General features: G+C 40.1%; 1 protein-coding gene across 1 annotated transcript in view; it reads left to right on the top strand.

The window, feature by feature from the left end:
- Positions 1 to 22,719, top strand: part of nudcd1 (NudC domain containing 1) — a 28,451-nt gene extending 5,732 nt beyond the window's left edge. The window contains exons 5-10 of the mRNA XM_026299474.1: positions 1,633 to 1,821; positions 7,375 to 7,582; positions 11,663 to 11,807; positions 12,825 to 12,950; positions 19,428 to 19,587; positions 22,026 to 22,719. Coding sequence (XP_026155259.1) covers positions 1,633 to 1,821; positions 7,375 to 7,582; positions 11,663 to 11,807; positions 12,825 to 12,950; positions 19,428 to 19,587; positions 22,026 to 22,315 — 1,118 coding nt within the window. The 3' untranslated portion in view covers positions 22,316 to 22,719. The remainder of the gene's footprint in view (positions 1 to 1,632; positions 1,822 to 7,374; positions 7,583 to 11,662; positions 11,808 to 12,824; positions 12,951 to 19,427; positions 19,588 to 22,025) is intronic.
- The last annotated feature ends 132 nt before the right edge of the window (positions 22,720 to 22,851 follow it).

Raw genomic sequence — 22,851 nt, 5'->3', positions numbered from 1 at the left:
CCCCTGCAAGTAAATATCCAATCACTGTGCACTAACGTTAGGGGAAGCTGACAATTTATTTTAACATGGTCAGCAGTGAAAAGAGGCAGTAATATGAAGCCCCACCATCTTCTAAGTCTAGTGTGGGGATATTTCAGTGTTGGAGTTGAATGTGATGGTGAGGAAGAGAAAATGGTAAACAACAACAAAAAAAAAGACTGCCTGCACTCACTGTTTTACATGGGCCACCTACTCAAATGGAAACACTTGCAGCATGAATACATATCTGGGGTGATATCACTGTCTGAAAGCAGGGCAGCAGAACAGGTAAAACCATCATCCAAAAAGCAGCAGCCCTTTGCTGATGCCTCCCACCACACAGACCCCACTGGTTCAGACAGAGACAAAGAAATAATGAGGGCAGTGGGTGGCGTTCATTGCCAAGGGTTTGTAGTTGTGGGCTTTCATCACCTTATGAAAATGCTTGATCCACATTACAGAATACCCTTTCACTCATTTATCTGCATTTATCTGCAAGATAATTCCTAACCTCTTCCAAAGACACTTGACAGCCTGGGCCATCCAAAACCGAGGGCTAGGTGTATTGTTGCATCCTTAATGAACAGTATTGTCAAAAAGCCAGAGTGGAATATTCTGAAAACACAATAGAAGTTATCGTGCAGTGGCTGCACTGTAGTAGCTACAGGCCTGATGATGTGCTCTCCTGTCTCTGTGCCCGCTCGTTTGATGTGAGTGTCAGTGGAGCAGCTGTCAAATTTGTCTCCACTGCAGCTTGAAAAGAGTCTGCTCGCTTTTGTTTGTCACCTCTGAAAAGCTTTTCAGAGAAAAACAATATCACTCAGAATATTCCATTCACTCCCTAAAACACAGAAAGTAAAGTCTGTGGTGAGCAGTGAATGTTTTTAGGTTTTTCCCATAAATATCCACATTTTATTCATGTAGCTAAACTTAAGAAGAAGAAAGAGGAGCAAAATAAAATTATTTAAAAATGATTAAAATTAGCATCAAATGAACAATTTATGGTCATTTGTAGAGCAGGCAAGAGTTTTAGAAAAAAAAATCTGAGATTTAGTGTGGCAAGAACTTTATGCTACAAGCCCATGGAAATGACATTAAGAGAGCTTGACCACCAATTAGACAGAACATGTTCATTTTGGTACAGTATTCATTAAAAAACACATCGGCTGGTTCCTGCTTCTTAAATCTACAGGTCTTACATTTTAAATGTCTTTAAACTTAGTAATTATCAGATTTAACTCGCTTCACTCGAAGCTAACTTTACAATGATTGATTATAAAAATACTTTGACAGCTTAAATTTCATATGAAACATGACAACAGCTGGTTTTTACTACGGTGTGACAGTTTACGTCTGTTGGACCTGTCTTGTATTTTGTCTGCCCCATTTATATCGTATATTCCACATTCGCAGGATTTTACAGACAGGTTAGTTTTGTTCAGAGTGAGAATATTGAAGGAGTAAAGGGCTGGATATTTCTTTAGGGAGGTGAAACCTCTGCCCTGCTACAAGTGATTTGACCTGACTGTGGAAGAGTTCAGTGTTGTTCTCTGAGAGTTTAATGAAGACGAGATTACTTTACACCTGTATCATTGCATCTGCTTCCACATGCAGCTCAGGAGAAGAAATATGAGGTGAAGAAGAAGAGGGTCCTCAGGGGGAAGTCTGTGCCTCACTACGCAGCAGTGGAGCCGCAGGGGAAAGGCCTGATGGTGGCCTCGGAGAAACCGTTTGTTTTCACGGATGTGGACGGTCGTCCTGTGGAGCAGCCCGACCCGGAGCCGATGGAGGTGGAAAAGGCAGGTGGGTCAGAGGTACTGCTGGGAAATCAGCCAGAAAGTTATTACTGAGGAGAAGGGCTTTTCTCTTCAGCCGTCAGGTACTTAGACACTTTAAACACTTGTTATATTTTATTTGTACTACATACAGTTATTGCTAACATTTCATTTTAATTCATTTTTTCGGCTGGAAGCCTTTTTATTAAACATTGTCTGCTACATTATGAAATACACCAACACCTAATGGCACTTTCCCTCTTCAGTAGTCTAGTTTCAGTTTGTATTAAAACTCCATGTATGTACATTGCTGATATTTTTAACATTTGGTCTCCACCTCACTGTCACTAGTATTTCTGGTTTTCTGCATCACAGTGCAAATCTAATTTAGAAAAGGTCATAATGTCACAGCAGAACATCTGACTGCCCTTCATGGTTCAGACTTTGATAAAGGTGCTGACATGGTTTAACAATGATCATATTTATAAAGAGAAAGTTTGTGTCTTCTTATCCTCCATCAAACAACAGGCACTTTTTCTGCTCATTTACCTTTAAGAGCTTGAAGCTGAAGACGCAGAATGAACAGTTTGCTTGTTGTCATAGAAACGTGGAGGAGCAGAATATGCCCAATCACATCGGTCTGATCTGTCAGATCTGTGTCTGTACAGCACATAAACATAGTGATGAACAGTATTCATTCCTTACTGACACTGGTAGAGTCTCTGTTGAGTTAGAGGAAGAATAAGAGTTTTGGGTGACTTGAGTCAGGCCTGCAATTCATTAATTTTAGCTTATATTATTTATATATTTGATTAAAGGCAGTTAGTTATCTCTCGTTTCTTCAAATAGTTTATTTTAACAATAGTAACCCACAAGTGTGAAAAGCAGCATACGCTCATATTTGAGGGACTGGAGCAAAAAAAAATGTTGTGCACATTTGCAAAATGACTGCCAATAGTATATTTTGATCTAATTGAAGGAATAGCATTTTTAGAAATGCTCTTTTGTTTTCTCATGAGAAGATACTGTCAGCAATAATTATGATGTGTTTCAGCATTAGATTGTTGACTGAGTGTTTTGTATTTTGTATTTTTGTATTCTCTCTCTTTAATTTTACATTAAATAAGGGTCTGAACTTAACCGATCTTTCACATTCATCTAGTTTTATCCCCTTTCCTAATCTTTTTATACTCACAACCCCAGACGAGCAGACAAGCAGCTCTGGTCTCAAAAGATATTAAAAAAAAAAAAAAAAACCCTGGTGACCCAGACAGGGCGAGGTGTGTGTGTGTGTGTGTGTGTGTGTGTGTGTGTGTGTGTGTGTGTGTGTGTGTGTGTGTGTGTGTGTGTGTGTGTGTGTGTGTGTGTGTGTGTGTGTGTGTGTGCGTGCGTGCGTGCGTGCGTGCGTGCGTGCGTGCGTGCGTGCGTGCGTGCGTGCGTGCGTGCGTGCGTGCGTGCGTGCGTGCGTGCGTGCGTGCGTGCGTGCTGATGGTGCAGAAGCAAAATAATGGCAGCTTTCTAGCCAATCCTTTTATCAGCATGCTGCCTTTCTCCTTTTAGTGAGGAAGAAGTGGATTAGATGTCAAGAGAGGATGCTTCTTCAAAGAGGCTTGTAAGTGATGAGCAGAGGAAATGCACAAGGGGCAGGAGAGATGGATGCGATTTAATGCTGCTCTGATGGAGACGTGGTGCAGATATGTATATATGTTGTATAAACAGAGAAAGTGCCCAAATAAAAAGGATTTAGCTCATCACAGGAAACCAAAAACTCTTGAATTCCAAACAAATATATGCCAAAGCATTTATGAAACTTCTCATGTGCTCTGTGCAGGTTGGCTGATATATGTCTGCTCAGATGTTCGTCCAACAGACGGGTTTAAATAGAGGAGAGAGAGAGAGAGATGAGCATCCAGAGGCTAAAAGAATATTGGGAAACCCAATGAATGATTTGGCAGTCCACCTCTCTCCTCTTCATTAGTTTCTTTGTTGATTCAGTCGACAATAAATGGTGATAATGAAGTTGTCTCAGCTCCTCGTGGTCGTACCTGATACAGAGCAGCTCCGGTGCCCCGGTTCAGGCTCATCTAGTGCTGTAAATGGTGTTTCTGGCACACAGCTCTGTTTATATATCTTTATTATTCCAAAGAGAAATACACTGACATTTTAAGATCAGCTTGTCTTCATGTCTTGTCTTGGCTTTTTTTTTTTTAATTTTTTTTTTTATAAACGAATTAGTAAATGTGCAAAAATACTGAGAGCTGAATGTACCTAAAATAAAATGTCCCCTGTTACTGATAAGTGTGTAAATGTGTGAGCAGCACTTTACTGTGGTATTCAGTCAACATGGAGCTACAGTAGTTTCACTTCATTTATTTTATTTGAGACCAGATTTTCTCAACCTGTGGAGTCAGGGCACACAAGATACTTCTGAGTGGTTGTAAGATGATTCATCTATGGAAGAAAAGTCATGCAACACAGCACTGCAGTTGTTTGTTTTTTTTTAATTTTTCTTTATTTTAGTTTTGCTGTATTTCAAAATATGTAGCTATGATCTAAAACTAGCACAGTAGCTGCGTGATAAATGTGCATGTAGCACACAAACGCAAAAAAATGACCGACTGTTTATTTCAACCTCTTACAGGAGAGTGTGGATAAATGGAGCATAATCTACAGTGGGTACGGAAAGTATTCAGACCCCTTTAAATTTTTCACTCTTTGTGTCATTGCAGCCATTTGCCAAAATCAAAAAAGTTCATTTTATTTCTCATTAATATACACTCAGCACCCCATCTTGACAGAAAAAAACAGAAATGTAGAAATTTTTGCAAATTTATTAAAAAAGAAAAACTGAAATATCACATGGTCATAAGTATTCAGACACTTTGCAGTGACACTCATATTTAACTCACATGCCGTCCATTTCTTCTGATCCTCCTTGAGATGGTTCTGCTCCTTCATTGGAGTCCAGCTGTGTTTAATTAAACTGATTGGACTTGATTAGGAAAGGCACACACCTGTCTATATAAGACCTTACAGCTCACAGTGCATGTCAGAGCAAATGAGAATCATGAGGTCGAAGGAACTGCCCAAGGAGCTCAGAGACAGAATTGTGGCAAGGCACAGATCTGGCCAAGGTTACGAAAGAATTTCTGCAGCACTCAAGGTTCCTAATAGCACAGTGGCCTCCATAATCCTCAAATGGAAAAGGTTTGGGACAACCAGAACTCTTCCTAGACCTGGCCGTCTAGCCAAACTGAACAATCATGGGAGAAGAGCCTTGGTGAGAGAGGTAAAGAAGAACCCAAAGATCACTGGGGTTGAGCTCCAGAGATGCAGTAGGGAGATGGGAGAAAGTTCCACAAAGTCAACTATCACTGCAGCCCTCCACCAGTCGGGGCTTTATGGCAGAGTGGCCCAACGGAAGCCTCTCCTCAGTGCAAGACACATGAAAGCCTGCATAGAGTTTGCCAAAAAACACATGAAGGACTCCCAGACTATGAGAAATAAGATTCTCTGGTCTGATGAGACCAAGATTGAACTTTTTGGCGTTAATTCTAAGCGGTATGTGTGGAGAAAACCAGGCACTGCTCATCACCTGCCCAATACAATCCCTACAGTGAAACATGGTGGTGGGAGCATCATGTTGTGGGGGTGTTTTTCAGCTGCAGGGACAGGACGACTGGTTGCAATTGAAGGAAAGATGAATGTGGCCAAGTACAGAGATATCATGGAAGAAAACCTCTTCCAGAGTGCTCAGGACCTCAGACTGGGCCGAAGGTTCACCTTTCAACAGGACAATGACCCTAAGCACACAGCTAAAATAACAAAGGAGTGGCTTCGGAACAACTCTGTGACCGTTCTTGACTGGCCCAGCCAGAGCCCTGACCTAAACCCAATTGAGCATCTGTGGAGAGACCTGAAAATGGCTGTCCACCAACGTTCACCATCCAACCTGACAGAACTGGAGAGGATCTGCAAGGAAGAATGGCAGAGGATCCCCAAATCCAGGTGTGAAGAACTTGTTGCATCATTCCCAAGAAGACTCATGGCTGTACTAGCTCAAAGGGTGCTTCTACTCAATACTGAGCACAGGGTCTGAATACTTATGACCATGTGATATTTCAGTTTTTCTTTTTTAATAAATTTGCAAAAATTTCTACATTTCTGTTTTTTTCTGTCAAGATGGGGTGCTGAGTGTACATTAATGAGAAATAAAATGAACTTTTTTGTTTTTGGCAAATGGCTGCAATGACACAAAGAGTGAAAAATTTAAAGGGGTCTGAATACTTTCCGTACCCACTGTATCTCTCCTACAGCTCCTGTGTGTTGGTTTAGGGATGTGGTTTCTAAGCAGTATTTAAGAAATAAGTCTGGGTTCTTATCCTGTTGTATCTACTGGTGAAATGAGCTGGACCACTGAGCGATGGGGTCACTGTTTTCTGCTCCTTTGTAAACACCTGGCAGCTGCATTTCAGGAAGCAGGAAACCTTTCACCTGAGGAACTAACTGAGAAGAATGGGGAAAACTGTAGCCTGAAAGAGAATCGTGTATGCACCTCTGTTCTGATCAGCAACACATTAAAAGGAGGATTCAAAGGAGCTTTGTTTTGAAAATATTTATCAATGAACGACCTGTGACTCCTTCCTGAAAGTGTGATTCAAGCACAAGGCTGCAAAACAGTTTCTTTTTTTGTTCCATTTATTATGATGGGCTCTGCAGGCAAAGTCATTTTGTCAAGCATCTGTGGACCGTTAGGCAGAGGTTAAAAAAGGACACAAGGCCTGATGTTTGTACATTCTCCAACAAGGCTTTTAACAAATGTCGTGCTAAATTCTGTCGGCTTTGGGGTGTACATCTGTTCTCGTCATCGCCGGCAAGATTCAGAAGCCATCTCTTTGTGTGACGAATTAGTTTGTGCAACAGCATAATGTAATACACAGTACAGGCATGGTAGTAGGACAAAAAATAATTCTGAACAGCGTGGGAAATGGTGAGAACAGATTTGTTCCATCTTAAGTGGAAATCCAGCTGTCAAGTTTGTGAAGCATTGCATGCCAATGGAACTAATTCAGTGTTGTGTTTTAATGCACTCATTATAAAAAGTTATTACCTTCACAACTGGAAGGCATGTAGTACATGGCTTCTCCAGGACTGCAATATATTTATGTACAAACACTCTGGATTTCAGTCGTACCTATACGTGTTTTGCATTGTTATACATTGTTATACATAAACTTTAAATTGACCAGTCAGTTAATTGACATGGGAAGTGTTTTATTAATTGAGATCCAATACATGTTGATACTTTGACTCCAAGCAGATGAATGTGTTGTTATGAGTTTTCATATTTGTCTCTTTAATCAAAACCTTAATCATAAATCAGAATGAATAAATGCTAAATGTGTTTGCTTTATAAAAGTAAGTAAAGTCATTCTATTACTTCTCTGTTGCAGTGTAATACTGCAGATATTTTAATGGTCTGTCCTCTGCAGTTTCACTGAATATTCAACAGTACTTCAACAGCCGGAGCAGTGCTCTCATTAATTTCACATCCATACATTTCTCTCCTGTTCGAATTCAGATCCCATTTACTTCTGGCAGCAGACAGCAGAGGACATCACCGTGTGTGTGCGTGTACCCGAGGGCGTCACCAAAGAGGAGGTTCAGTTCAGGCTGACGGCGAATGACATTAGCATCGGAGTTCAGAGTTTCCCTCCCTTGTTGGAGGGCCAGCTGTACACATCTGTAGACCCTGAGGCCAGCGCCTGGATCTTCAAGAACGACAAAAGGTTTGCAAAGTAAATGTGCACAGTTGTTGCTTCTGGCTTTGATTTTTAGTTTTTGTTAGACACAAAGCAAAAGTGTGACACAGGGAACTTCGCAACTTCTACATTACAGCAATACTTGACTGAGGTGAACAGGGAAACATAAAGCTTTGATTTCAAGGAACAGTTTCCACCTGAAATCATCTTTGTTTATTCTCCTGTGTGTTCACTCTCATTCCTCGACAGTCTTATATTAAAACCATCAATCACACACACTGTGAATGGCCTGCACCTCATGAATCTCAAATAGTTTCATATCTAGTGGTATATGGAATATTTAACATGTGCAGTATCTCTTAGTTTAATTTAACTCCTTAATATATTGGAAATACATTTAGTTATTTATGGATTTTGAAATGATTCGGAACAACGTGGGAGTAGAACATGGTGTTCTCCAGTTCCACCAACCCATGACATCTTACGCTGTAATGGAGAATAGACTTCATTTATGCAGCGAGGCCACAAAAATGCTGTGAAGAAATATTCGTCTTTAAAAGGTGCTAATGTATGAAATGAAAAAATGTTTTCGATGGATGGATTAATAAAAAAAAAAACAGCCCTGGTTTTATTCATTTCCTAGAACTCATTTCCTGCAGCCTTTCAGGGTTGAATATTTTCGTGGTTTCTTTTTTTTTTTTTTTTTTTTTTTTTTACCAACACTGAATCAGACGGTGTGTAGCTAGGATGTTTTATACTCAGCGTCAGAGCTTTAAATTGCCGCCTTACTGCATGTCTCTCTGACCCTGGTCACAATGTTGTCAGTGTCAGTTGCTCCTCGTAGGGTCTCTTAAGGCAAATAGCTCCCAGATAATCAGCCAGAACCAAAGTGATTTCAGCCTCATCTGATAAATCGGCAACACGAGGAAACGGTCACCTCACCTGCAAGATTGAGACTGAGTGAGACTGAGTGTCAGGCACCTCAGGAAGAAAAGGCAGGGTCTCATCCAGGCTGTTTTCAGCAGCGGAGGAGGACTGCTGACTCTAAGGGAGTAGAAAAGGAAGCTCTTTAACACACTTCTGTAGCTGATATTTCTTTTGTAGAGCGGGCAGAGGCAGAAGACCTAAATAGCTAAAACTAATATTTTACAGTAATGGTGTTTCAGATGTGCAATAACTCTGAATTTGCAGCTTCATTCAGGTTTACAGAGATTTATAGTGAGTTTCAGTTCATTGTTTAACTGTTCCACAGAGGTTTGCCTGAGAAGAAGTACATTGCCATTGTAGGAATGTGCATCGCTAAACTGAAAACTACTACTGCTGTTCAAAAACATTGATATACTGCGTTAAATCTGTAGTTTATGAACATTCAGAATAGTTATTTAATGAGTAAATGCCACTTTGTTTCTGTCGATCTGTGAATCACCAGGTGTTTATCAGCACATTTGCAGTCTCAGTAACTTGAATTGTATTAATTTAATAATGATCTAAGCAGCAAATAGGGTAATAGGGTCGAACAGGTCCCACTCTGCATTCCTTACAGAAATTAATCTGAAGCAAAAACTAGTCAGACTCCTTCAGGACAACTCCTTGTTCAACTCCCTGTCAGTGGGACATTGAGGTATTTCAGGTGTGTCCTCGTGGTCGGGGGCGGTGCCTGTGGACTGGCAGATGACGTGGTTCGTGTTTTATAAAAAGTCACTGAAGAATATGCTGCAGTTATCGCAGCATATTGCTGAGCTGGGCGTGGAAACTTCAGCTGTCACCACTGTGGAACCACAGTACAGCTCATTTTTCATTTTTAAATATCTGGTCTATCCGAGGTTGCAAACAATAGAACAAAAAATGCTCATAGGAGGCTGAATAATTTTCATCAGCATCAGATCTATTAATCCAGTTGTAAATGTGAGTTGAGTCACATCCCCCACTTTAAGACCTTTCATCTGTTCCTATCAGCTCTCCATCTCTGCTTCCTGTTCCTTCAGTGAGAGTCCTCCAGTGCATTGAGTGTAAAAACATGTTACATAGCCTGTTTGGCAGTTTTCTCATAATCCTCGATCAATTTAAAGGCTCTTGTGTGGGAGAGGTAGAGAGCATATGCCTGCTCTGGTTGTCTTATTGTTGTGGCGTTTGAAGAAAAATCTAAAAATAAGGTGGTTTGGATGATGAATTGTGATGCAGACCGGAGTGTTTATCCTCTAAGCTTTATTTTTCTTAATGTATTCTTTAGTCTTATCTCTTCTTATCTAACAATAATAAATGTTGCGTCCTTGGAGGATGTTATCGGAAGCTGTGGATACCTCACAAAAATAACACCTTCGTTCTGGGAATGAAGTGTATTTTTCCCAAGTATACACAAAGGACGTTGTGGTAGCCAAATAAAATACGATAGGGATGATTTGATATGTCACCATGACAAGTAAAAAATGCATATTTTAGATAGAAATCCAGCTGTGTGTCTGTGGTCTGGGTATATGCCTATAGAACACATCTGGACAGCCTTTTACAATGTGAATATGTGAACAGAAACACTCTTCCTTTGTGTTGAGTGTGCTTTTCCATACCAATGGGTGTTGCTCCCCATAGACAGACAGCTGAGGACCATTCTGCTTCTGTGTCCGTGACTGAATTAAGAAGCTGCCCTTTGTGTCTCTTTCATGTGTTCTCCCTGTTACTCAAATATAGACCAGTTTTATAACATCCAGCAGTATAACAGAATAATAACAGTAAAGGTTACACAATTATTACAGTTATTATTTTCAAAATGATTAGTAGGATAAATGATACAGTAGAAACGTGTGGAGCTAAGTAATTACCGTAATGTCCTTTTTCTGTTTGGCTTTGATATAATTGAAGAATTCAGTACAAATCTGGTGCTGCCTGCTGTTATGCAGTTCAAACTGTGCATTCTGCCTTTCCACTGTTCACTAGACTAAAATGCATTGGAGAGTACATGATTGATTCAGTATCAGACAGTATGATAAAGCATCAGCGTAGTTCATTATGTTCCTTGCGTGTAATAAGCTGCAGATGGAGCACTGTGACTGAATCTGCTCAGTACGTTGCAAGAATATTTCAGTTTAAATCTACATGGGCAGCATGCACCTATGCAAACTTGTAAAACAGTGATAACATCTAATGTTATTCTAATTTATTCAGTTTTTTGTTACTGTGGTACTATTCTTCATGAAGACTGATTTACCATTCATCTTCGTAATTTAGTGAATCACTGAGAGGTAATGAATAGGCCTCATTTGTCCTTGTATTAAATTCATGTTGCACAATCTAGTCTTATTTCATGTGGGAAAAAAACGAGATAACATTATACAAACTACACAGCTGCAGATTATGACTAGCACATAATCTGAAATGTTAAACTTTCAAATCTCTGGCAGACTTTTAGATCTCAACAGTTGGCCTGTGATTAACCTTTTTTTTGTTCATTATTTTATACCTGACGTTTAATTTTCTAATTAATTAATATTTGAAAATATCTGTTAAACGTATTCAATCGTCTGTGATATAAGAGTAAGAAGAGCAGTGCTCCAATATTCACTTAAATAATCAAAACAGTCAAATTTTCTGTCAGTCGACTAATAAAACTTGAAGAGGTGTGCATCTTTCTGCAAAATTCAAGCTCATCTGAAACTAATACAATTGGCTTGAATTATAGTTTTAATATAAATTGCAGTACAATAAACCTAAAGACTAGAGAATTGTCTCAGTACAGAGTAACATACTTAGATGTCTGATTTTAAATTCTGCAGCTCATCTACTGATACTTGTCACTGAGGACGGTCATTTCTGTCAAGTCCAGATGAGCCACAGTTCTGTCAGCCTGAATAACTCTTCACTCTTCCCTTTCTCAACAACACTGCATTTTACCTCACACTGCTTCTGATTGGTTGTTTACTGCTTGATTGCATCATTTTTGTTCTAAGTGCACGGTTGTATCTGTAGTTCATGAAAACAGGCTCTCAGGCAGTTTCCGGGAAGAAGTGAGCTTTCTGGCGCTGCATGCTGTGTGCTTCAGCTTCATCATTTCCATATATATGACTCGCTGATCACCCACGCCGAATATGAATTTGTATGCGAATGTGTCCTCAGCCTGGAGGTGACCCTGCAGAAGCGCAGCGAGGGACCGATGTGGCCGGAGCTGGTGCTGGGTGACAGGAGAGGGGAGTACGTGATGAGCGACGAGCAAGCCGCCCTCATCCATGAGAGGCTGACACACCTCACCTCTGAAGACCTGGTGAGGCAGGACGATCATTACATTACACTGATCACTTTGGTTTCACATGTAATATCACCACCATTAACAAGTGTCCTGATCAAACTGTCTCACATGAAAATACCACTTTGTATGAAACTCCAAGTAAAATCTGCAGATAAGCAGTGGCATTCTCCTCATTAGAGTTTGGTATTTGAAAAACATAAATAATGGAGAATCACAAATATTGATCACGTAAATGTAAACCATAAATGCTGGAGACATTAGGATAGTTTTGTAGAGACAATAACTGTTTGAGTTTTTCAAGATTATTATTAGGACCTTAATCTGAAATTATGGAGCCGTAACAGACTTTATTACATTACCAAACTTTGTATTAACTTTGTGATGTCTGGATAAAGTCTATCACAATCAATAATTAATATAAATCATCATATGGTGCATGATTTATTTTAGTTTCTGAATAATTATTGGAAACAAAATAAAAACGTCTGGTTTTCCAATGACAGAAATACCTAACAAACCACATTTAAGCACCAATAAAAGATTTGAAGTGATATTCAGGCAGTATGGAACCATCTACATACTGTGTATGTGTTTGGTTGTGTTAAATCAGTCAGTGGTATGATGTTGAAAATATTCCTAAACCATAAAACTTTCATGAAGAACAGTTTTGTCTTGACTCTGTTTTCTCAGGAGATTTTCTCATGACCTCCCCCACAAGTTCATCCTTGTAGCTTTTTCCTTCCCTCCGTCCTCTGTGGCCTCTTGTCTCTGTCACTTTCCTCTCCAGCTCCTCTGAGTCGTTTTCTTCCTGACGTCTTGGTACACATCATCACACTCCCGTCTCCAGAGTCGCTCTCAGTCTCACGTTCGGCAGAATTTTTAGCCACTTCCTCTGCCGCTCTCGCCATTCATTAGTATCATCTGGGTCCACTTGAGACCCTCAGTGCAAATCAAGCATTTTACATGTTAATAAATGCAAAACGTGTAACAATGGCCTCTGTCTTGTTTTTTGTATTTCTCCTTTCTGTTCAGAATGGAAACCCTGACAGGGACAAGCCCCCTTGTAACTCTCAGGAGCTAGAGGACTGTGATGGGTTCCCAGAAGACAGTTCCAGTCTCACACACTTTGACGGGGAATCGCTCAGGCCCACTCAGGTGGTGAGTAACGCCTCCCTTTTTCATGAGCAAACCCTTTGAATTCTTCAATCCTTCAAGCTTCAGCGCTCATATTTAACATTTTCAGTCATTTCTGTTGGCTCCCTCCATGTCCATTCCCCTGAAGTACACTGCTGGCTACCTGAGGCTCACTGCCTTTATAAGACATGTCGTTATACCAGCCCCCCCAGTCAGAAAGCCAGTGTTGCCCTTTAACAAGCCACTTGACTAAAGAGCTCCACAAAGACTCAGTAAGGAAGGAACAGACAGACCCACTTCATTTCTGTCTCCTGTCCTCATCACTCGACTATGATTTGCATTTATATACACAATTACAAAGTAGCTGGCATCATCTGGCCTGTCATGAATCTGTAGTATTGTGTTGAGCACGTAATGTACACGTGTCCTGGTGTTAAAGACACATCATCAGCACAGCGATCAGCATTATGACCATGTTTACACATATATCCTCAGCATATACTTAAACACGTACTGATTACATTTAATAAGATGATGATTGTGGTGCTACATGTGTAAAGTCACGTGTCTGAAGAAACGCGTTGGAAAATGTTCAGCATAAAAGATCAGGACATAGCACCAAGTCAACACATAAGAGACTTCTCTTCCTTTATTAAACTAGTTGTATGTAAATGTTGATCCATGTTTTTAACTGGGGACTGGAGTAAGAAACCTCAGTTTTTAAATGAGTAGAAATTATATGACAGATTTGCCAACATTTCATCTGGAATACTTCCCAGTCTCAGCACCGTGTTATTTATTGTTTTTCCACTTCGCTAAAGTATTGGGAGGGTTTGTTCAAAAATAAAAAATACAGGAAGAGAAGTCTGTGTGTGAGGAACGACTAGAAACGTTGCCCTTCTCCCATTATTTGCCTCAAGGTGAAAATAGACGTCACATCTCTCTCAAAGAGAAGATGTCATTTATTTGGAAAAAACAGGCTCGTCGTTTATGAGGGAAGCGTAGATTGTATTTCTTTTAAGGAAATGACTTGTACACATTCAATGATACTTCCAAAAACATCAGTTCTTTGACGCAAGTGTTTCAGGAAGCAACTCTAACAGCCTTACCTCTGTGATTTAAAAGTAGTGAATAATCAGCACAACTTTTTCTTTTTCCAAAACAAATATATTGAAGTTTTCAAAAGCTCTATTCATCTGTGGCCATCAGTGTGTGCATCACTGGTTTCTGTTTTATTTGTACAAAATAATTTCTGTTTATGGTTAAGAAGCCCCTCTCACAAAACTCTCACAACAGTCAAAAATGAACCCTTTCATTATGTAATGAAAAGCTGATAATGACCATTGAAGATAAGGTACAATGTTTCTGCCCAGGCTCTGATGTAAATAAAAGCCTTTAATGTTTCTCCCTCCATTTACTCTGGAAATAGTACAGCCAGCCAAGCTGCTGCCCTCAAATAAGGTGGGTTGCACCTAAACCATCAGGCTTTTGGAGGACAGTTGGGTCTATTTGTTCCACATGCGTGAACATGTGAGTGTATGCTGGCGTGGACTTTTCTCTCTGTGTATCCGTATCTCGTCCAGGAAGCCATACTTTTCTATTCTTCACTTCCAGCCCTCTTTGTTTCCACCTTAATGCTTCAGTCGCTCGCCTGCCCACTAGAAAACACGTCGACCTTTCCTTTTTTTCTGAAAACACTTCCGGTTAAAATTGTGGCACCTTCTGTTAATTTGGCTCATTTTTCACTTGGTTTCAATGCCAGCTGCAAAGACGAAGAATGGTTTTTATGTGTGTTCCCTCAGAGGGAGGCTGAGTCACATCCACAATCCAAATCTCCTTTTAACACCTTTTACAGTGAAGTGTATCTGTACATCTGGTAACTGCAGGCTTTACTGTGGAGACTGTTATTTGAAAAGAAGTTTTCAAAATCTTGGCAAAAACTTATAAGTCTCATGTGGTTACCTATAGCACAAAATGTAAATGAAATAGGACGTTATATCTAAGAGATGCTGAGTTACTGAGAAGAAGCTCTTGTCCGAGGAGATTGGAAGCTGGCAGTTTGTCATTATTACCAGAACTGGTCAAAGATAATGTCTGAATAACACTGCAGACTGCTAATTATATCACAAATGTCATTTCTAAATGAATATGGTCTAAATGAATGTGTAGTGTAGTGACAGACACAACTGAAATTGTAATCGGATCATTCTTCTCAAATTGTTGAGACAGACCTGAACTGTACTGTACATTTCATATGTTATAGAGTAGATCTGACTAGTTCTTATATTTGCAGATATTCGTCTAACATTCAGACTGTGTGGCTCATCCCTCTGTGGTGCTGATTGAGCTAATTGACACAATGGTTAAACTACAACAATGGACTGTTTTGTAGTTTTTGTTGGAGCCCACTGATGGTTTGAATCAGCCCAAGTGATGGTGTATGATGGTGCTGCTGGCCTCACACCACTGACTTCAGGGTGTGAAGATACAAACATGGTGTGAAACTTGTATTTTCTTTGTTGTTGTCAACCAGGACAGGTGTGACTCCACAAGCCAGTAAACATCCTGGAACAGCAGAGCACAAAGAGCCTCGGATATTTGAGGGAAATACATAATAACATCATTTTTAATCGTCAGTTTTCTTCCTCTTTCATTTAAAGTGAGACACGTTTTTGATTATATATCAGCCTGAATGATATCAAAGGTTTGCTTGGATGCAGCTGGTTTCTCTGCAGTCAAACAAAACACTTGGGAGGTTCAGTCTAAATAAACGACTTGTCCTCTCGCTGTAAAGGCGCGTGACCAGCAGCAGCTTGCAGGAACATGACAGCAGCGATGATGGTGGTGATGACAGAGAGATGGCATTTCAGACATGTGGCCTCTGTCTACAGATGCATTTGCTTTTGCTTTCGTAATCCCAGCCTCTCACTTCCTGTCCTCCAGCTACAAAGCCTGTAAAGCCTTTGATAAACAGAAAGGAGTATTCACTAGAAAGCTTTTATTAGACCAGGGACAGGTTCAAGTAATTTATTCTCAGCACTTGCATCTACTGAGTCTCATTGTAGCACATGACAGTATATAATATCTTACAAACAGTGCACGCTGCTGGTGTCATGCTAGCTTTTGTTCAAGAGCACACAGCATTAGTGTGTTCGTCTGGGATTTGCTGGGTCAGCTACCACCTGAACTCCTGTTGTCACTGACCTGTGGTTCTAGTGGGTTTACTTGATAAGATGGTTCCTTTTGTTTCCTGGCTGTCAGAGATGAAAAATGCCATAACTTGGAAATGTTAACTGAAAAATCAAGGATGAAATGAACAAAAATATCCCCCATCCCAAACAGAAATCTGCTAAGAAGTGAAACAAAATCACACTTCAGTCTGATCATTAATTTCTTTTGCCCTTGTCTCATTTAAACTCTTATGAAAATAGTACTGCAGTGAAGAAGAATTAAATACATATAACAGCAGCACAAGATGCAGTAGGTTCCTGAGCTGTGCACAGGGCGTCCACAGTCACAGTCTTTAATAAAAATCTCCTGGTCCCATAAGAACTGAGTTTATCTTTTTGGGTTTTTAAGCCACAGCCTGTTTTGAGTAGCATATCTCAGTTTTGCAGGTAACATAGGAATTAGTGAGATGGATTCAAAAGGTTAATCCAGTCTTTTTGCTGCACGTACATTAAAGCCTCTTCATTCATCAGTGGTTTTGTAAAGCAACTGAAACACAACACAATAGAGATTTCTGTTTTTATTACGTTGTTAGTTTTAGCTCTGTTTACTTCTGCAGAAGTTTTGATTGCCCTGACTTATAAGCTAAGACCTGAAGCCACCGTAGTGCCGAACTGACACAGTAAGCAGGCCAGGGGCTGTTGGAAAAGGTGTGCTGTAAAATAATGAGATACAAGCCTCATGATTGGATTTTTCCTTTCTTAGAATGTGACCATTAACAAGCCACAGAACATCAGAGGAAATGGCTTCATTTTCCATGACTCTGGCCAGGCATATGTAGAGCCATATATTACTCATACGATAACAATACTTAGTCACTGGCATTGAACGGAAGGAAAACAGAATAATCTTGCAGTCTAACCTGCAGGTCTGTTTGAGACTCCAGCTTTATATTTCCAGGTAATGTGATTCTTAATAAAAGTGGCACCATGTTGAGTTTGCTGCCTAAAGTTATTAGTGTCTGGCTTCCATATGCCTTTATTGAACAGTAACAGTAATATCAGAGTATGCATCCACACATGCTCACACCCTCCATGGATGTGTGTGAGTGAGGGTGAAGACTATTATTATGTCTCAGGTGTGAGATACTATGAGAGCCACGACAAGATGTTCTAAAGTTATAAAAGCCCGTCAGTGAGAGAGTGTCTTTGTATCTGTGCCTCCTCTTCCATCAGAAACTGCTTCTCTTTGAGTCCAAATCTTTCTTGGGCATCAATGTGTTTAAATTGGAGACTTAAAGATTCAAAATGAATTGCTTTGGTCTCAGATGAAAATGTCTTTGTTTCAGCTCCTGTTTTCTGTGTTCGGAGGATTGGATATACAGCAGAATGCACCTTATTGATTTTTATGATACTGCTTTTTAAACAGCGCCCTTGTTGTGTTTTTGTATTTGAAATATCATCTAGAAAGTTTCATCTTTTATATTTAAGCTGAAATGAGTCAAATGTTTTTGAGAGGTTAGATTAAAGCAGGTTTGTCCTCTTCACGAGTAACAGGAGGAGGGAGAAACAGTCCTTATGAAGACATTTCACAGTGACATCTGTGGATTATCCAAAGTAATTGAGACAGTGTTTCTGTTGACATTTGCAATTGTGAGCAACGCAGACATCTTTCTCCCTCTTCCAGTGCGTCAGTGTGTAGCAGGTGCTGTCTCCCTGTCTGCCTGATCAGAAACATTTTGTTTTCATTGGGATCAACTGACCTTTGATATCTTTTGTTTGTTATCTTGCAAATGTTGACTCTGGGATTATGGGAAATAGGAGTTTTCATACTAAGTTAGCAGCTCTATGCCATTAAGGGCTAACTTTTTCTGTAAGCTAATTTCAATAATTAGCATCACTCAACAGGAGGAACTCATCAATCAAGTCACTTTGAATATGCTGCCTCCTGTGACAAATACAATCTTCTGATTTGAGTCAGTTTTTTTTTTTCCCGTATTTTTTATTATTTTGCTTTGTTTTTATTCCTCACAAATCACGTCCTGGGCAGTCACTGGCATCACACACACAGACTCCAGCATGAGCGAACGTCTGTCTCCAGCTCCAAGTCAAACAGAAGTGGCAGGAGAAAGAGTTTTGGTGTGGAGGCGTGATGGCTAACTAAATGTTATTGTGCTCAGTCATCAGCCACCAACATATGGGCTGGTTTCTGCAGACTTTTCAATGCCTGTCAGTCATGTGTGGAGACAGCGCTGCCTGATGGCCTCTGAGACATGTTGGCAGTTGGATTTGCTGGATGTGGGTTGATTTCGAATGTGGGATGTGTGTGAACAGTCAGATGTTGATGACGATTATGTCACAGCGATGGTCATTTTATTTCCAACACAAATGGAGTCAGACTAGAACAGCAGCAAGCCGCGCACAGGCAATTATGTGAAGCGCATTCAGAATGAGGTGAATGTGGGTGAATCCATACATTGGCTGTTCAATAAGCTTCAGCTACAAACAGGAATCATCATCTATTGACATTCAAAAGCAGGTGGAAAGAAACCTTTAGACATTTTCAACTTTTTTTTTTTTTTTTACATCAGTCACCAAAGGACAGTAACATAAATGCAGAATACAAAATACAGAAAACTCCAACATTAACAAAAAATGTAAAAAAAGAGATTTTTTTCCCCAGTAAATACATGTGTACAGTAAACAACTAGGTCAATAAATAAATAAATAAAGATGGAAAACAGATCCAGGAGTGGTCACACATTGATTTGTATTGATTGAACGTGCTTCTTTGAAAATTGCTGACATTATTTATATTTTTCTCTCTAATGTATTACAAAGTCTGCCCTGTTACTCCACAATCCTCCTGCATTACGGCTCCAACTATTGATTCAGAACTGAAAAAATGAGTGTGTTCTTCTAAAAATCCCAGAATTCAACAGCTGCAGTGTCATGTTCATAAGTCCATGTGTGCACAGGCAGTTTATATTTTCTGTTTCGCTCGATCGGTTAATGGATCATTGATTTGTGAGTTATTTAACCTGAAGAATGATGGGACCCATAATTCAGTCATTGCATTACACTGACTTTGCTTTATACAGCAGACAAGGTGCAATGAATTCACCTCTAAAAAAGTGGCAGGTTTTATCACCAACATGGTTAATGTGTTCATCCATCACTGTCCCTATACTTGGCTCTGATCCCCAACCTGCTCCAGGGTCATCGCACTTCAAGTTTCCTACCTCCGCTCACATATCTGTGTCACAGAGGGAGACCCTCCTGACGACTGACTGAATCCAAAACTGACCCAACTCCTGTCTCTGTGTCTGTCCAGGTCAATCTAGGCAGCCATCAGTACCTGTTCACAGTTGACGTGAACCCATCAGAGATGCCTTGTCTGTGCCTCCGACATGACGTGGACGCTCTGGTGTGGCAGCCTCGTCCTGACCAACCCAGTAACATGTGGGAACACGTGGCCACGTTCAACGCTTTGGGTAAGAGCTTCGACTCGATACGCCTGTATTAATACTTCAATAGGCAGATCGTGGCAGTTTTATACTTAGTGTTAGAAACAATAAGAAACCTGCAGAAATATACGTTTTTTTATTACACAGTGTGGTGATGTATACGCATGCAGTGCAAACATGATATGACAATGCGAAATTAATCCAGAACAAAATAGAAAAGAATAAAACAAACAAGACACAAAGGAAAAATTCCCACATTACTCATCAGTGCAGATTAGATGGTAGTGAAACGTTGCTGTGGCTAAGCTGTGGGCCATGAAGAACAACTGATAATGTCACTTCTTAAAGGTTTTCATGCAAAATGTAACGGTACATTGTAAGATTTCCCTTTTCCCTTCTTCAGGTCTAACAAATATGTTAAAGGTATATATTATTATTATTATTATTTATGCTATAAGAACACCCTGTAATCCAACTTTACTTACATTAGTTTCCAGTCTTAGATTGTAATAAATCCTGAGGATCCAAAATAAGAAGGTACATTAAAATAAAGTGGGTGAATTTAACAGTCAGATGTTAATTAAATTATTTATACTGTACTTCTGAAGGATTCTTATGTATCTTTGTGTATTTACACGTTTGTATTTTCAGTTTTAGTCACAAATTATTTCAAGTGCAAAGATGCATTTCTTTGGGGAAGTTAACTTTCATCAGACTCTCCACAGTCTGGAGTCTTTGTCTTACATGGATGCATCCAAAAAAAAAAAAAAAAAAAAGAAAGAGTTCATTAGAAATCTGGAGGCATGGCAGAGTAATTGGTCTTTTCCTGGACAAATCTAACTCTTTCTCTAATTCCTACCCCAATTACAGACACCAGGCTTCTTGTTACCTTGAAAGCTAAAATTGGTTGAAAGTGCACCTCAGTTACGTCCAGCGAAAACGCCAACTTTTCTCTATTGGTAGAAAGTAATTTATCAAAGCAGAGCCTCAGTGTTGATTCCTCTCACTTTCTTCTACGTGTGTAGAGGTTAGAGGTCAACAAGTCAACAAGGTACTTTTAATTTCCACAACCTGTTACATTAGTGTGTCCGAGTGGTTTGGAGAATGTAAGTGGAGGTTTCTCTTCATTTCCATTTTTGATGAAATGACAAATTAAAATGAAATATTGATCCTTACAGAGATTAATAGTGTTTACGTCTGCTGTCTTGCTGATGCAGGGGCTCCAGCACTGTGGAGGATGGATGACAGAACAGTTTAAATGTTTCCAATTAAACTGCAGTTAAAGACAAGAGGGAGTTTACAGATACTGCTGTATGGACACAGAGGGAAATAAATAAAACACGGTCATTAGCAGATCTCTCCTTGGCATATAAATGACTCAAAATGGTCTTCAGAATTAAACTGGGTGATAAATGGATTATGTTGTGTCCCCATTGCTGACTGATGTTTTCAGGCCGTTACGTTAATCTCAATCCAGTGCTCAAATCAGATGCTCAGGCCGTCAGCCAGGTTACCCATCTCCTTCTGCTCTTGTGTTTTTTTTTTTTAATTTAATATATCTACTCAACCATTTCCCCTTAACTCTGGCATCTGGAACAAGCTGATTTTCAATTTTCCACTTTGACAGATATGATGTCTTCATTTGTTTTTAACAGCTGAGGAGGTTACCAATCTGTCCACGTCTGTTTGAAATCCATCATTCAGTTCGAGAGCACTGATGGATCTGCAGCAATATCTTCAAAAATATATCCCTGAGTGCATGTTTGAACATCAACATCAAGCTTGTTTGGGTGCAATAGAAAAGACTCTATCAGTATTATAAAAGATTCAACCCTTCACTTGAGTGGGAGGCTGTTAAACCAACATGTAGTATTCTAGTTTGTGTTTCCAAATAGAAAATATCTATTGTGCAGTGTTGAATCAAACCTTATGTTCATGTAAACAAAGCCCAGACAGTGAATTACAAAGTGAAAGATGCTTGTGAGTCTAGAAATTGTATAACTCAAAATTTGGTTTGGTATTGACTGTGCTGGTTGAGACTCTAGTAGGAAACAAAATGCATCACCTTCTGAGGCTGATGTCTTTTCAGCACCAAGGAGAGAGGTGCTCTGCCCTCCCCTTTGTCATCTCATATGAAGTGACCACAGACATGATGGCAAGTTTTTTAAATTTCTCAGATTGGTGCTGCTGAATGAGCCTGAAGAGCAGAAAAAAAAAAAGAAAGAAGAAAGACCTAAGTCCCTGTTGCAGGTTTCAACGTGTTTTCTAGGGCTGTGAGTAAACCAGCCATTACTGTTTGATCCTGCAACAAGCCAACCTCCATTCCCAGACCAGCAGGAGGAATCTGGGTGGTGGCGGAGCAGCACAGCAGCACTGAGAATATCATGATATGCAAAAGAAAACCCTGCTGTCACTGAAACAATGAAAAGTAAAACCAGCTCCTCTGTACCGTTCTGTTTTCACAGGCTACGTCCAGGCATCCAAACGGGATAAAAAGTTTGCGACATGTGCTCCAAATTTCTCCTACGCTTCACTGTGCGAGTGTCTCCGCCGTGCATTCATCTACCGGCAGCCAGCGCCGGTGGAGACCGTCCTCTTCAACAGGAAGCAGGGCCGCCAGGTAGGACAGGTTGCTAAGCAACAGGTGGCCAGCCTGGACTCTGACAAATCCATCCTGGGCTTCAGAGCAACCAATGAGAGGCTGTACATCCTGACTGCCACTAACCTCTTTGTTCTAAAGGTCAATAATAATTAGATTGGGGACTCTGTTAGTTCTCGATATTCATCTCATTAGCCCGTGCGAGCGGAACCAATCTGAAATGAAGATGTCTAATCTGCTACGGTCAGGAAAAAACTCCCTCAAGCAAATTTGTGCGTCACCTGTCTGATCAATTCTGTGCTTCAGTTCTCTCGGGTTTCACTTTCCCCAAACATTCATTCTCAACAATAAGGAACCACATTCTGAGAGAGAAAAGTATTAACTAGAGTTGATTTTCTTTATGAATCATGGGAATCAATGTTAATGATTAAAGAATGAGTCATTTGATGATACTGGATGTTTCATAACAACGTGCTGTATTAAAGTTCCCTGCATTGTTACAGACGCTGGTAATTCCCTGAATTCCACTTCCTAAATAAAACTGTATGTGTTCCTCTGAATGAGTGACTAACTTGCTGACGGCCTGCTGTGAGGCACTGACAGGTGGTTGTAGTATTTTGTCAGATGGTCAGTGGGGAGGAGGCGGAGGAGGAGGAAATCCCTCTCCCTGGCTCATTTTACAATCATTACTG

Source organism: Mastacembelus armatus, chromosome 11 (genome assembly GCF_900324485.2).
Source record: "Mastacembelus armatus chromosome 11, fMasArm1.2, whole genome shotgun sequence".
In the NCBI taxonomy this organism is placed as follows: domain Eukaryota; kingdom Metazoa; phylum Chordata; class Actinopteri; order Synbranchiformes; family Mastacembelidae; genus Mastacembelus; species Mastacembelus armatus.
Note: the sequence above shows the minus strand (reverse complement) of the source record. Positions and strands in the feature narration are given on the sequence as shown.